The sequence below is a fragment of the Dendrobates tinctorius genome, unplaced genomic scaffold (assembly GCF_039654945.1).
Source record: "Dendrobates tinctorius isolate UK_male_01 unplaced genomic scaffold, ASM3965494v1 ptg000046l, whole genome shotgun sequence".
Classification (NCBI taxonomy): Eukaryota; Metazoa; Chordata; class Amphibia; order Anura; family Dendrobatidae; genus Dendrobates; species Dendrobates tinctorius.
The window spans coordinates 59,234,617-59,248,350 of NW_027361714.1; the positions used below are offsets into that span (position 1 = coordinate 59,234,617).

Here is a 13,734-nt window from a genome sequence, read left to right on the forward strand (position 1 = left end):
CTCCCTCTAAAGATTTTCTATTGGGTTCAGGTCTGGAGACTGGCTAGGCCACACTATGTTGATATCTACCCCACAGGGGAAAATGTTTGACAGCCAACACACTTAGTGTATGGGCATTCCAAGTCTAGGAGACCCGCTCCTTTAAGTTGGGCATAGTTTTTAATCAGGCCTTCCTCCACGTCGCATCATCCACCGCCACTCGATCACCAGCGTTAACGTGTTCCGTGCTACTACAGCCAGTGTAGAAATCCTAACAAGGGTGGGAGTTTTTGCTGGGCGTTAAATACTTGTTATGGAAAAGTTGAGGTGTACCCCACAGGGGAAATGTTTGACAGACAACACACTTAGTGTATGGGCATTACAAGTCTAGGAGACCCGCGCCTTTTTAATGGGACAGTTTTGGTTAAGAGGCTCTCCTACATGTTTCTTCCAAGGGGGATTGGGGTTATTGGGGTGCATATGACTTGGTAGCAGGGCAGGCCTTGCTGCCAATGCATTAGAAAACAGAATGGGAGTACAAAATGAATAATGTGAAGTGGATTTCCCAGTGGCCATCCAGTACGTGGCTTGAAAAGCTTATTGGGGTGCATGTAACTTTGGGCCAAGCTAGGCCTTCCATTCAATGCAACATTTTTTTTCTGGAAGCCCTCATGAACCTCTTGTGAAAAGAGTATTGGGTGCGTCGTAATTCTTGGCAGCCCATCCACTCACTGCATAGGCAATAACAGTTTAGGAGACCCATTATTTAATAATGGCCCCTTAAGAAGATTAACCCCTTAACCCCCCAAGGGTGGTTTCAAAATTCATGACCGGGCCAATTTTTACAATTCTGACCACTGTCTCTTTATGAGGTAATAACTCTGGAACGCTTCCATGGATCTTGGTGGTTCTGACAATGTTTTCTCGTGACATATTGTACTTCGTGATAGTGGTAACATTTCATTCATATAACTTGCGTTTATTTGTGAAAATAACGGAAATTTGGCGAAAATTTTGAAAATTTCGCAATTTTCCAACTTTGAATTTTTATGCCCTTGAATCACAGCGATACGGCACACAAAAAACTTAAGTAACATTTCCCACATGTTTACATCAGCACAATTTTGGAACCCAAATTTTTTTTTCTTAGGAAGTTATAAGGGTTAAAAGTTGACCAGCGATTTCTCATTTTTGCAACACCATTTTATTTTTACGTTTTTTTACGGACCACATAACATTTGAAGCCACTTTGAGGGGTCTGTATGATAGAAAATACCCAAAAGTGACACCATTCTAAAAACTGCACCCCTTAAGGTGCTCAAAACCACATTCAGGAAGTTTATTAACCCTTCATGTGCTTCACAGGAATTTTTTTAATATTTAAAAAAAATTAACATTTAACTTTTTTCCACAAAAAAAATACTTCAGGTTCAATTTTTTTTATTTTACCAAGGGTAACTGGAGAAATTGGACTGCAAAAGTTATTGTGCAGTTTGTCCTGAGTACGCTGATACCTGATATGTGGGGGGAACCACTGTTTCGGCGCATGGCAGAGCTCAGAAGGGAAGGAGCGCCGTTTGACTTTTTCAATGCAAAATTGGCTAGAATTCAGATCGGACGCCATGTCACGTTTGGAGAGCCCCTGATGTACCTAAACAGTGGAAACTCCCCACAAGTGACCCCATTTTGGAAACTAGACCCCCCCAAGGAACTTATCTAGATATGTGGTGAGAACTTTGAACCAACAAGGGCTTCACAGAAGTTTATAACGTACAGCGGTACAATTTTAAAAATCATAAGTTTTCCACAAAAATGATCTTTTCACCCCCAATTTTTGTTTTCCCAAGGGTAACAGGGCCCTAAAAGGTATTGTGCAATTTGTCCTGAGTGCGCTGATACCCCACATGTGGGGGTAAACCACTATTTGGGCGCATGGCAGAGCTCGGAAGGGAAGCGGCGCCTTTTGACGTTTTTGGAAAGCCCCTGATGTACCAAAACAGTGAGAACCCCCCCCCCCACACACACACAAATTACACCATTTTGGAAACTAGACCCCCCCAAGGAACTTATCTAGATGTGTGGTGAGCACTTTGAACCCCCCCAGTGCTTCACAGAAGTTTATAACGCCCGGGCGTGAAAATAAAAAAAACATTTTTTTCCACAATATTTTTGCCCCCAATTTTTTATTTTCCTAAGGGTAACTGGAGAAATTGGACCCCAAAAGTTGTTGTCCAATTTGTCTTGAGTATGCTGATACCTCATATGTGGGAGAAAACTACTGTATGGGCACACGTCAGGGCTCGGAAGGGAAGTAGTGACGTTTTGGAATGCAGACTTTGATGGAATGGTCTGCGGGTGTCATGTGCGTTTGGAGAGCCCCTGATGTACCTAAACTATTGAAACTCCCCACAAGTGACCCCATTTTGGAAACTAGACCCCCCACGGAACTTATCTAGATGTGTGGTGAGCACTTTGAATCCCCAAGTGCTTCACAGAAGTTTATAACGCCCGGGCGTGAAAATAAAAAAAACATTTTTTTCCACAATATTTTTGCCCCCAATTTTTTATTTTCCTAAGGGTAACTGGAGAAATTGGACCCCAAAAGTTGTTTTGCAGTTTGTCCTGTGTACGCTGATGACCTATATGTGGGGGTAAAACACTGTTTGGGCGCATGGCAGAGCTTGGAAGGGAAGGAGCACCATTTGACTTTTTCAACGCAGAATTGGCTGGAATTGAGATCAGACGCCATGTTGCATTTGGAGAGCACCTGATGTGCCCAAACAGTGGAAACCCCCCAATTATAACTCCAGCCCTAACCCCAACACACCCCTAACCCTAGTCTCAGCCCTAACCCTAATGGGAAAATGGAAATAAATACATTTTTTTTATTTTATTATTTTTCCCTAACTAAGGGGGTGATAACGGGGGGTTTGACTTACTATTTATGGCGGTTTTTATGTTTGCCGGCTGTCGCACGCTAAAAGACGCTTTTTATTGTAAAAATAGTTTTTGCATCACCACATATTGAGAGCTATAATTTTTCCATATTTTGACCCACTGAGTCATGTGAGGTCTTATTTTTTGCGGGACGAGTTGACTCTTTTATTGGTATCATGTTCGGGCACGTGACATCTTTTGATCGCTTTTTATTCCGATTTTTGGGACGCAGAATGAACAAAAACCATTGTTTCATGAATTTCTTTTGGGGGGGTGTGTTTACACCGTTCCGCGTGCGGTAAAATTAATAAAGTGCTTTTATTCTTCGGGTCAGTACGGTTACAGCGATACCTCATTTAGGTCGTTTTTTTTTATGTTTTGGCGCTTTTATGCAATGAAAATCATTTTATATAAAAAAAATAATTTTTGCATCGCTTTATTCTAGAACTTTTTTATTTTTTCACTGACGCTGTAGGGCTGCTCGTTTTTTGTGGGACAAGATGGCATTTTCAGCGGTACCATACATATTTATATGCGTCTTTTTTGATCGTGCGTTATTGCACTTTTTGTTCAGCGGTATGATAATAAATCATTATTTTTTGCTTCGTTTTTTATTTTTTAAGGGGTTCACTAAAGGGGTTAACTAATGGGACAGTTTTATAGGGCGGATCGTTACGGACGCGGCAATACCAAATATGTGTACTTTTATTATTTTTATTTTGTTTTTATTTCCAAAAAATGAATTTATTAGGGAATTTTTTTTTTTAATTATTTTTACACTTTTTTTTTTTTTTTTTTTACTTTTATTACATTGTCCCAGGTGGGACATCACTGTCCTGTGACAGATCGCTGATCTGTCACATCACAGATCACTGTGACAGATCAGCGATCTGTCACAGGCACTACACAAGGCTTCCTCCTTGCCTGTGCTTTGCAGGCATGTGGAAGCCAGCTCCCTGCAGGCCCCCGAAGGCCCCCGTCGCCATCTTGGATTCGGGGACCTGCAGGGAAAGATCCCCCTGCAGCAGCGCTGCACATTGCGCTGCTGTGGGGGGCTCAGGGAAGCATGGAGGGAGACCCCTCCCTGCCGATGCTTCCCTTTAACCCCCGGTACACTGCGATTGTGTTTGATCGCGGTGTGCAAGGGGTTAACGTGTCGGGGCGGTCCGTGACCGCCCCTGACACATTGTGCCGGTGTCATCTGTGATAATCAGCTGACACCCGGCCGCGATCAGCGGCGCTCACCACGTGGCGCCGCTTATCGCTATGACGTACTATCCCATCCCTGGGAATTAAGTCCCAGGGCACATGGACGGGATAGTACGTCACATGACAGAAAGGGGTTAATGCCGCCTGATGCCCGGGTAAATAATAGGCTCTGTGACTTTTTATAAAATAAATGAAACAAGATGTGCTTGCTTATGTGTCACAGACCACATGGCCAGCTAGGGTTGGTAAATGTTACAATGACATTTCCCAGTGAATGTTTTTGTATTGGTTGAAAGCAATGCTAAAGTTGAAAAACGCTTCAAAAACTCTGCGTCTGAACATAGCCCAAGTGGTGGAGGAACAATTTGGTCTGGGGTTATTTTGCTTTATATATAAGTCATTAACCTGGAAAGGATGTACCTTAACAATTTTTCCAGCAAAATCCGTTATGGTTTTGTTTTATGTTTTTTGGTGCATCGGCATGAAACTGACAACATTGATTAAATCTGTGAACTAGCAGTGAGAATTGCTTCCAGGGGCGATCCCCATGATGTCCCCGTGTCATTTGAGCATGTTTCCTTCATTTTCAGCCGTTTTTGGAACTTAAAAGGACCCCCGGTGGGGATCGCGGTAAAATGCTCTGGTCTCCCATAGACTTACATTGGGCTCGTTGTTCTGTCCGAGTAACCAAGTATTCCAATTTGCTCGACACGAGCACCCGAGCATTTTAGTGCTTGCTCATCACTATTGAGCTTCAGTTTGACCTCATTTTGCTGCCAATTTGCACCGAGGTTATTTTTTTTAATTTTTTTTTTTTTTTTTTTTTTTTCATTTTTGAAGGGTTGACTGTAACTGCGGTGAAGGATTCGGGTGAGTGGAACCTAGAAGCTGGAGCACTGGTCCTGGCAGATGGGGGTCTTTGCTGCATTGATGAATTCAACAGCATTAAAGAGCACGACAGGACTAGTATCCATGAGGCAATGGAACAACAGACCATAAGTGTGGCCAAAGCAGGGTAAAATCCTTTTTATAATTTAATGTGAAGATATTGATGGGAATTATTCACATTTAATATCCCATTTTGCAATCATTTCTCAAAATGTTTTTATTTTCATGTAGTTATAGAAATAGTCAATTGTTATCATTTGCTTGGACCTGAGGGATTTTAGCGATAATCCCTTTGACACTAGGTGATTATGTGAGAGTTTAAGAAATAATCTGCTGAAACTGTTATATTTATCCAATAGTTGAGTGGGACCATGCACTGTTCTCTTCAGAGCCTCACCCATTCTCGTCTATGGGTGTACAAAATAAAATTGGATCCCATACAGAACATCCCTGTGGCATCTGATTTTTAAGAATACATTGCCATTATTACTTAGGAAACTGTATGTGGTCATGTACATTGTTAAAGGTAGATCTATGGAAATGGATATGACATGCACTTGACTAATAATGTGAATGAAAATTGACAAAGTTTTGTCAATGAAACTCAGGCGTTTTTTCATACGTTAGTCTGATCCTAGCCTTAGGACTGTGATTTTGCTGCCACTAGCTATGATGTGGCAGAAGATTTAATAGTTGTTACTTTTATAATGTTTTTAATGCTAGGTAAATTTCTTAACGGGATTGGCAACTACTAGAACAACCCCTTCTTGAACTAAATGGCCCCAATAAAATAAAAAAAACTATCAAAAAAGAGGATTCCAGCTTCCATATAGTAAATGCAATTTATTCAAGCATTTTATTTTTATGCTTGAATAAATTGCAGCCAAGACAGGTGAGCTGGTTATTTTCTATATTGTTGAAAAAAAACCTATACTCACCTCTGATGCCGACGCCGTTCCAGCGGTGTCAGCACTCGTGGTCCCGGAGCTCTTCTGCGATTGTTATGACACATGGTGCCCGTTGCCCAATCAGCACTGGTGACACTGTCTCCGCCTTAGTATGGATTAAACATGAAGAGGAATCCCGGGCAGCAGCTGATCTCCGACTTCCTCTTCATGTTCAATCCATACTAAGCTGGAGACAGTGACGTCAGCGCTGATTGGGTGCCGGGAATCACATGTCAAAACAATTCACAAGAGCCCCCGGATCCCGAGTGACGGCAACGATGGAATAGTGTCGTGAGGGGAGTATAGTGGTTTTTTTTTTTTTTTTTGTTTTTGTTTTTTTTATCAGGGCCAAACATTTTGTTCAAGAAGGGGTTGTTCTAGCAGTGTAACAACCCCTTTAAAGAATGTGAAGTTGTAAGGAGGTGGCGGAGAACCTCGCTGTCTCCTCTCCTATGTGCTGGGCCCGTGCACATTATGCAGTACCCAGAAGGTGTACCTGTTTATTAAATGTTTTGATATTGCTGTACTATACTTATGTCTTCTGTTATGAATGGGTCACCGAGGAGGCGAGCGCAATAGGCTATGCCACCAGAACACCAGAGAGGTTGGTCGCTCAGCGGATTGCAGACTCCTGATCTTAACAACACAACTAGCAGTAGCTGTGGAGCGTTCCTACGTTGCCCTAGACGCCTCGTCACAGCCGGAGGACTAACTAAGCCTAAAGACAGAAAGGTGAAATCTAAACTGCCCCAGAGCAGATCCCCAAACGAATAGACAGCCCCCAAACATATGTTGGTGAGACAAGATGAAGCACAAACACAGACAGAAAATGGTCTGAGCAAATGATGGGGCCCACACTGACTAGATAGGACAGGACAGAAAAGGCACTGTCTGCAATCACGCAAAAACCCTAATAATTCCAACACGACTGATGTACAAAAATACTGTGGTTTGATCAACCTCGCCCCCATTATATCAGCACTCAGGTGTGAACTGGCGGATAGCAACAGGCTAATACAGCAGGGGACTGAGCAAACAAACACAAGATACAAAAATACAGGGCAGGAGCCAGCAGCCCCAGGGGGAGTGAGCTGACCCCTGACAGCAAGGCAAAAACAGATGCAAAGGGTTTAGCAAATGACACATAGCTGTAAAAATGCAGGATCAGGCAGAAGACAGAAATCCTCAGTAAGCAAAGAAAGGAGTATCACCGGCAGTCACTGAGAGAAGTCTGCTCGCTTATGTAGTCCCAGTCACTACCACCACTCCTCCAATTATCTTCTGCAGCTGTTGGGTTAACATCATGTTGACCAGCACCACTACCAGCAGTATCCACCAGAGGGAGCCTTGCCTCAAAAGTCAGATCAAGAGAGCTCACAACAGTACCCCCCCCCCCTTGAGGAGGGGTCACCGAACCCTCATCCACACCACCAGGCCAATCAGGATGGGCCCGGTGAAAAGCACGAACCAATCTCTCGGCATGAATATCTGAAGCAGAGACCCAAGAATTATCCTCCTGGCCATAACATTTCCACTTGACCAAGTACTAGAGTCTCCGTCTAGCCAGACGAGAGTCCAATATTTTCTCTACCTCATACTCCAAATTATCCTCAACCAATACGGGGTCAGGGGGCGCCGCCACAGGAACTACTGGCTCCACAAACCTTTTCAACAATGATTTCTGAAAAACGTTATGAATCTTGAACGTACCTGGAAGAGCCAAACGAAAAGAAACGGGGTTAAGGATTTCCAAAATCTTATCAGGTCCAATGAACCTTGGCTTGAATTTTGGAGACGCAACCTTCATCGGAATATTTTTTGAGGACAACCAAACCATATCACCCACTTTGAACTGGGGACCAAAGGTCCTATGCCGGTTGGAAAACCGTTGGGCCTTTTCCTGAGAGTGGGACAACTTGTCCACTACTTGGTCCCAAATCTGCTGCATTCTGTCCACCACAGAATCCACACTTGGGCAAGCAGAAGCCTCCACCTGCCACGAAGAAAATCGAGGATGAAAACCAAAATTACAGAAAAACGGAGACCTCAAAGGGGCGGAACTAGCTCTATTGTTTGGTAAAAAGAAAAGAAAAAACAATCCAGCTCACTGTACTGTCCTGCCGGCAGAATCCAAATCCTTGCACACGGACTTGACCAGGCAGTCAATCAACAGTGAAAAAGAAAGAAGAAAAATTCCAGCGCGAGAAATGGAAATTTAAAAATCCATTTTATTGTGCCAATGCATATTAAAATTCCAGCAGGTACAGCATACTAGTCGGATGACTGCAGAACAACGCGTTTCGACGCCTCAGGTCTCAATTATGTTCTGACATTAAATGTAACCAACTTCCTTTTATTGGATACTCCCACCTGCAAAAATCAGAAACACATGTGTGGACTGCTCCAAAGCAGCTCCCAATATGGTAATGGTGGGAGAGCCAAAAGAGGAAAAGAAAAAAACCCAGTCAATGTAGACAATACAACATAAATAACATATATAATTTAAAAGGGAGATATATATATACTCCTAATGTAAGATGAAAAAGATGAATATATAACAAAAAAAAAAAAAAAAAAAAAAAAATTTCAATTGCAATAACATATTTCAAGGTACATATCACATATTCATATCCCATACATAATATACTAAAATTAGATCGATAAGTTACATTACAGCCTCTGAATAAAAATATGGGACGAACATATTCAATAATGTAATATAAGATCTTGTCGGCTATTCATACCATCCGGATATCTAGTGCCCAGAGTGAAGATCCAGAAGGATTCCCTGTTCAATAGTTTCCTTCTGTGATCTCCACCCCGAATCGGTCTATGCACCTATTCTATTCCCATAAAATGAAAGCCGCTAACATCCCCTTTGTGAACTGTGGCAAAATGCTTTGATACTGCAGAAACCGCAACAGCATTGTGATTAGACACATCTGAGAGATGCCTCCTAATTCTATCCTTCAGGGGTCCCGTGGTGCAACCCGTGTATTGAATATTACAAATATTGCATGTTATTAAATATACAATATAAGAAGAATTACAATTTATTAAATTTTTAATGGTAAATGTTTTTTTATTTACCATAGAAAAAAAATGTTTTCCTTTTTGTACAAAATTACAAGTTTTACATCTAGCTGCACCGCATTTGTAAAAACCCTTTAATGTGATCCAGGAGGATCCCTCCGTCTGGCCGCTATCACTTATAAAAAGAATAGGGGAAAGAATAGTACTAAGTGTAGGTGCCCGTTTAGCAACACACCTAATATTACTCTGAATCACCTGTTTTAAGATAGGATCCTCATTGAGAATTGGTAGATATTTTTTGACAATATCAGTAATAGTATTAAACTGATTACTATAATTAGTTGAAAAGACAATATTGTTATTGGATTTATTTTTCATATAAGATGGTTTGTGTTTAAACAATAAGTCTTTATTGATTTCACTTACGATTGATTTAGCTCTATTGAGAATCCAGGGACGATACCCCCTCTTGGAAAGCCTGTTGCAAACCTGACTTTCTTCCCTATTGTAATCACTGGATTGGGAACAGTTTCGTTTTGTTCGAATTAATTCTCCTACCGGAATATTGTTCTTGGTCTGTGCCGCATGGCAAGAATCTGCCGTTAGAACGGAATTAGTGGCAGTAGGTTTATGATAAGGGGTGACTATGACAACATCCAAGTCACTAATAGATAAGGTGACGTCCAGAAAATTCATTGTAGTCAAATGATGGTAAAAGGTAAATTTTAAATTGAATTCATTGGTATTCAAATATGAAACAAACTCTTGTATATTATCCTCTGGACCACACCAAATCATCAGCAGATCGTCCAAGTAGCTCTATTGTTTAGAGCGAATTTGGCCAATGGCAGAAATGAGACCCAGTCATCCTGATGAGCAGATATGAAACATCTCAAATAGGATTCCAAAGTCTGGTTTGTTCTCTGTTTGTCCATTGGTCTGAGGATGAAATGCAGAGGAGAAAGATAACTGAATTCCCAGTTTAGAACAAAAGGCCCTCCAAAATCTGGAAACAAACTGGACTTCTCTGTCGGACACAATGTTCTCAGGAATCCCGTGCAAGCGAACCACCTGTTGTAAAAACAGGGGTACCAACTCAGAAGAAGATGGCAACTTCGGGAGTGGTACAAGATAGATTTTCCAAGATGGTCCATCACAAATCGCCCAGATAAGTCTTTCTCAGAGACAGGGAGATCAGAAATAAAATCCATTGAAATATGGGTCCATGGCCTGCTGGGCACTGGCAGGGGCATCAACAAACCACTAGAATGAGAACAGGACTTGGACCTGGAACAAGTCCCACAGGACTGCACAAAATTCCTGACATCACGAGATAAGGCAGGCCACCAAAAAGACCGACTCACCAAATCTCTGGTACCAAAAATACCCGGATGAGCAGCCAGCGCGGAGCAATGAATTTCAGCCATCACTCTTTTCCTCCACTGGTCAGAGACATACAATTTCCCCACAGGGCATCGTTCAAGCTTGTCTTCCTGAAATTCCTCCAGGGCAAGTCTCAAATCGGGTGAAATGGCGGAAAGAACCACACCCTCACCCAGAATGGTAGTAGGCTCGGTCACATCAAGAGAATCCGCAAAGAAACTCCTAGAAAGGGTGTCCGCCTTAACATTCTTAGGGCCAGGAAGAAAGGTGACCACAAAATTAAAACGCGTGGAAAACAAGGCCCACCTAGCTTGTCTAGGACTCCAGCGCTTGGCTGATTCAAGATAAATCAAATTCTTGTGGTCGGTAAGGACCACAGCTTGATGTCTTGCTCCCTCCCACCAATGTCTCCACTCTTCAAATGCCCACTTCATGGCCAACAAATCTCGATTCCCCACGTCATAGTTACGTTCAGATGGGGAAAATTTTCGAGAAAAGAAGGCACAGGGATTCATCTTAGAGGTTCCCGGATCCCTTTGAGACAAAACGGCTCCTGCACCAATTTCAGAAGCATCTACCTCTACCTGAAATGAGAGTGAAGCATCAGGTTGCCGCAGAACCGGAGCAGAAGTGAATCTCCGCTTAAAGGGGTTGTCCGGGCTTTTCACATAATGTCAGTACATATCTGGGCTGCAGAATTATGACAATAAGTAATTTACTTTCTGTCACTAGTTTGCACGGTTTTCTAGATATTCTGAACAGAACGTCCAAAGGGGGGGGTGTTATGGCATTGAAATGAGAACTAGTCGTAACCTCCTACTCTACTCCAAACATGCTCTCTATAGCAACAACCCCACTCTCCATAGCTACAGGCCCTCCCCGTCCACATGAACAAGCCTATCCCTCCTCACACAGTAACAAATCCCCCCTCCAGCAGCCTCACTGCAGAGAGCAGCTGCTCCTCCCCCAGACACGCGCTGAACAGTGATCTATGGAAAGTGATACTAGTGTGGAGGAGGGAAAATCGTCCTGTATTCTGGGCCACTCCATGATTACAATACATAACTCATTATCAGTAATTCCTTCCCTCACTGTCCCAGGCTGCTGGCAGCAGTGAGGACAGACTGTGTGATGGCCAGTGATGGGGGTCTGCAGCTTCTAATCTGCACAGGGGATGGCAGTCACTGATGTAATCTGTTGTGTGACAAAGCCTCTGCTGTGTGAATGAGACAGCTCTGTGTCACTGATGTCTTCACACAGCAGCAGATTTGGTGCAGTGTATGTGTGAGCACTGTGTCTCTAAAGACACAAATACTGATGGGAGCAGCCTGTCCCAGAATACAGGACGATGTGCGTCTGGGGGAGGAGCAGCTGCTCTCTGCAGTGAGGCTGCTAGAGGGGGAGGATTTGTTACTGTGTGATGAGGGCTTCTTCATGTGGATGGGGAGGGCCTGTAGCTATGGAGGGTGGGGTTGTTGCTATAGAGGGCAGGTTTGGAGTAGAGTAGTAGGTTACGACTAGTTCTCATTTCAATGCCATAACACACCCCCCCTTGGACCTTCTGTTCAGAATATCTAGAAAACCATGCAAACTAGTGACAGAAAGTAAATTACTTATTGTCATTCTGCAGCCCAGATATGTACTGAGATTATGTGAAAAGCCCGGACAACCCCTTTAAGCTCCTGAAACGCCGAGACTGCCTCTGGAGGCCAATTCACCACATCAACGCCTTTTTTGGTCAAATCCGTCAGTGGTTTAACAGTACCAGAAAAATTACTTATAAATTTACGATAGAAATAAGAAAAACCCAAAAACTTCTGAAGAGCCTTCAGAGAAGTGGGCTGAACCCAATCATAGTTGGCCTGTACCTTGGCCGGGTCCATTTCAATAGCAGATGGGGACAAAATGAATCCCAAAAACGAAATCCTCTGTACACCAAAGAGACATTTCGATCCCTTAACATACAGAGTATTTTCTCTCAAGATCCGGAACACAGTCTGAACATGTTCCACATTAGAATCCCAATTACTGGAAAAAATCAATCAAAATATCATCCAGATAAATGATCAAAAACTTATCCACAAAGTCCCGGAAAATATCGTTCATAAAAGACTGGAAGACGGAAGGGGCATTAGTGAGCCCAAAAGGCATCACCAGGTACTCAAAATGTCCCTCCGGAGTATTAAAAGCTGTCTTCCATTCATCCCCGTGCTTGATGTGAATAAGATTATACGCCCCCTTAGGTCAAGTTTGGTAAACAAACAAGCACTTTTGACCCTGGAAAATAAATCCGAAATCAGGGGCAACGGGTACTGATATTTAACAGTGATCTTATTAAGGGAGCGATAGTCAATACATGTCCTTAATGAGCCATCTTTCTTGGCCACAATAAAAAAAAAACCAGCACCTAAAGGTGAAGAGGATGGTCTTATATGACCCTTCTCTAATGACTCCTTGATATAAGATCGCATAGCATCATGTTCAGGTACCGATAAGTTGAAAAGCCGACCCTTGGGAAATTTATACCCAGGCATCAACTCAATTGCGCAATCATAACTCCTATGAGGAGGCAAAGAAGCGGACTTGCTCTCACTAAATATATCAGAAAAATCAGCCAAATATTCAGGAACATCTTGAGACTGGGGAAAAGTGGAGAAAACAGGAGTGTCACCAAGAGCACATTGACAACCCCAACTCGCCACAGACACAGATATCCAATCCAACACAGGATTATGGGTCTGCAACCACGGAAAACCTAGTACAATAATATCATGTAAATTGTGCAACACCAAAAATTTACAATTCTCTTGGTGGTCCGGGGCGACCCGCATAATCACCTGGGTCCAAAGGAATAGGGGTCCGCAGGGGCACTATAGGAAAACCACAACACTTAGCGACGTCAAAATCCATCAGATCAGATTCAAAGCTGCTCCTGAATCCACAAATGCCTTAGCGGAAAATGTAGACAAGGAGCAGATCAAGGTAACAGCCAAAAGGAACTTAGGTTGCACACTGCCCATCGCAAATGAGTGAGCAAAACGTTTCTCTCGTTTAGGGCAGGCTGAAATAGCATGAGAAGCATCTCCACAAAAGAAGCATAACTTATTACGCCTTCTAAACTCTTGACATTGCGCCCTAGACAAAACCCTATCACATTGCATGGGTTCAGAGGTTTGTTCAAAAGGCGGCACCGCCTCTAGCATAGTTTTACGTTCTTGTAAATGTCGATCAACTTGAATGGCCAATGACAGAGTCGTCAAGACCAGAAGGGACAGGGAATCCCACCATAACCTCTTTTACGGATTCTGCCAAACCTTTCCGAAAGAGAGCTGCTAGGGCATCATCATTCCATTTAGTA

At 42.8% G+C, this 13,734-nt stretch overlaps 1 protein-coding gene across 2 annotated transcripts in view; it reads left to right on the forward strand.

Annotated features, from left to right (window-relative positions):
• Nucleotides 1-13,734, forward strand: part of MCM9 (minichromosome maintenance 9 homologous recombination repair factor) — a 135,977-nt gene that overhangs the window by 41,100 nt on the left and 81,143 nt on the right. For both annotated transcript variants that reach the window (XM_073575929.1, XM_073575928.1), the window contains exon 8: nucleotides 4,966-5,140. In XM_073575929.1, coding sequence (XP_073432030.1) covers nucleotides 4,966-5,140 — 175 coding nt within the window. The remainder of the gene's footprint in view (nucleotides 1-4,965; nucleotides 5,141-13,734) is intronic.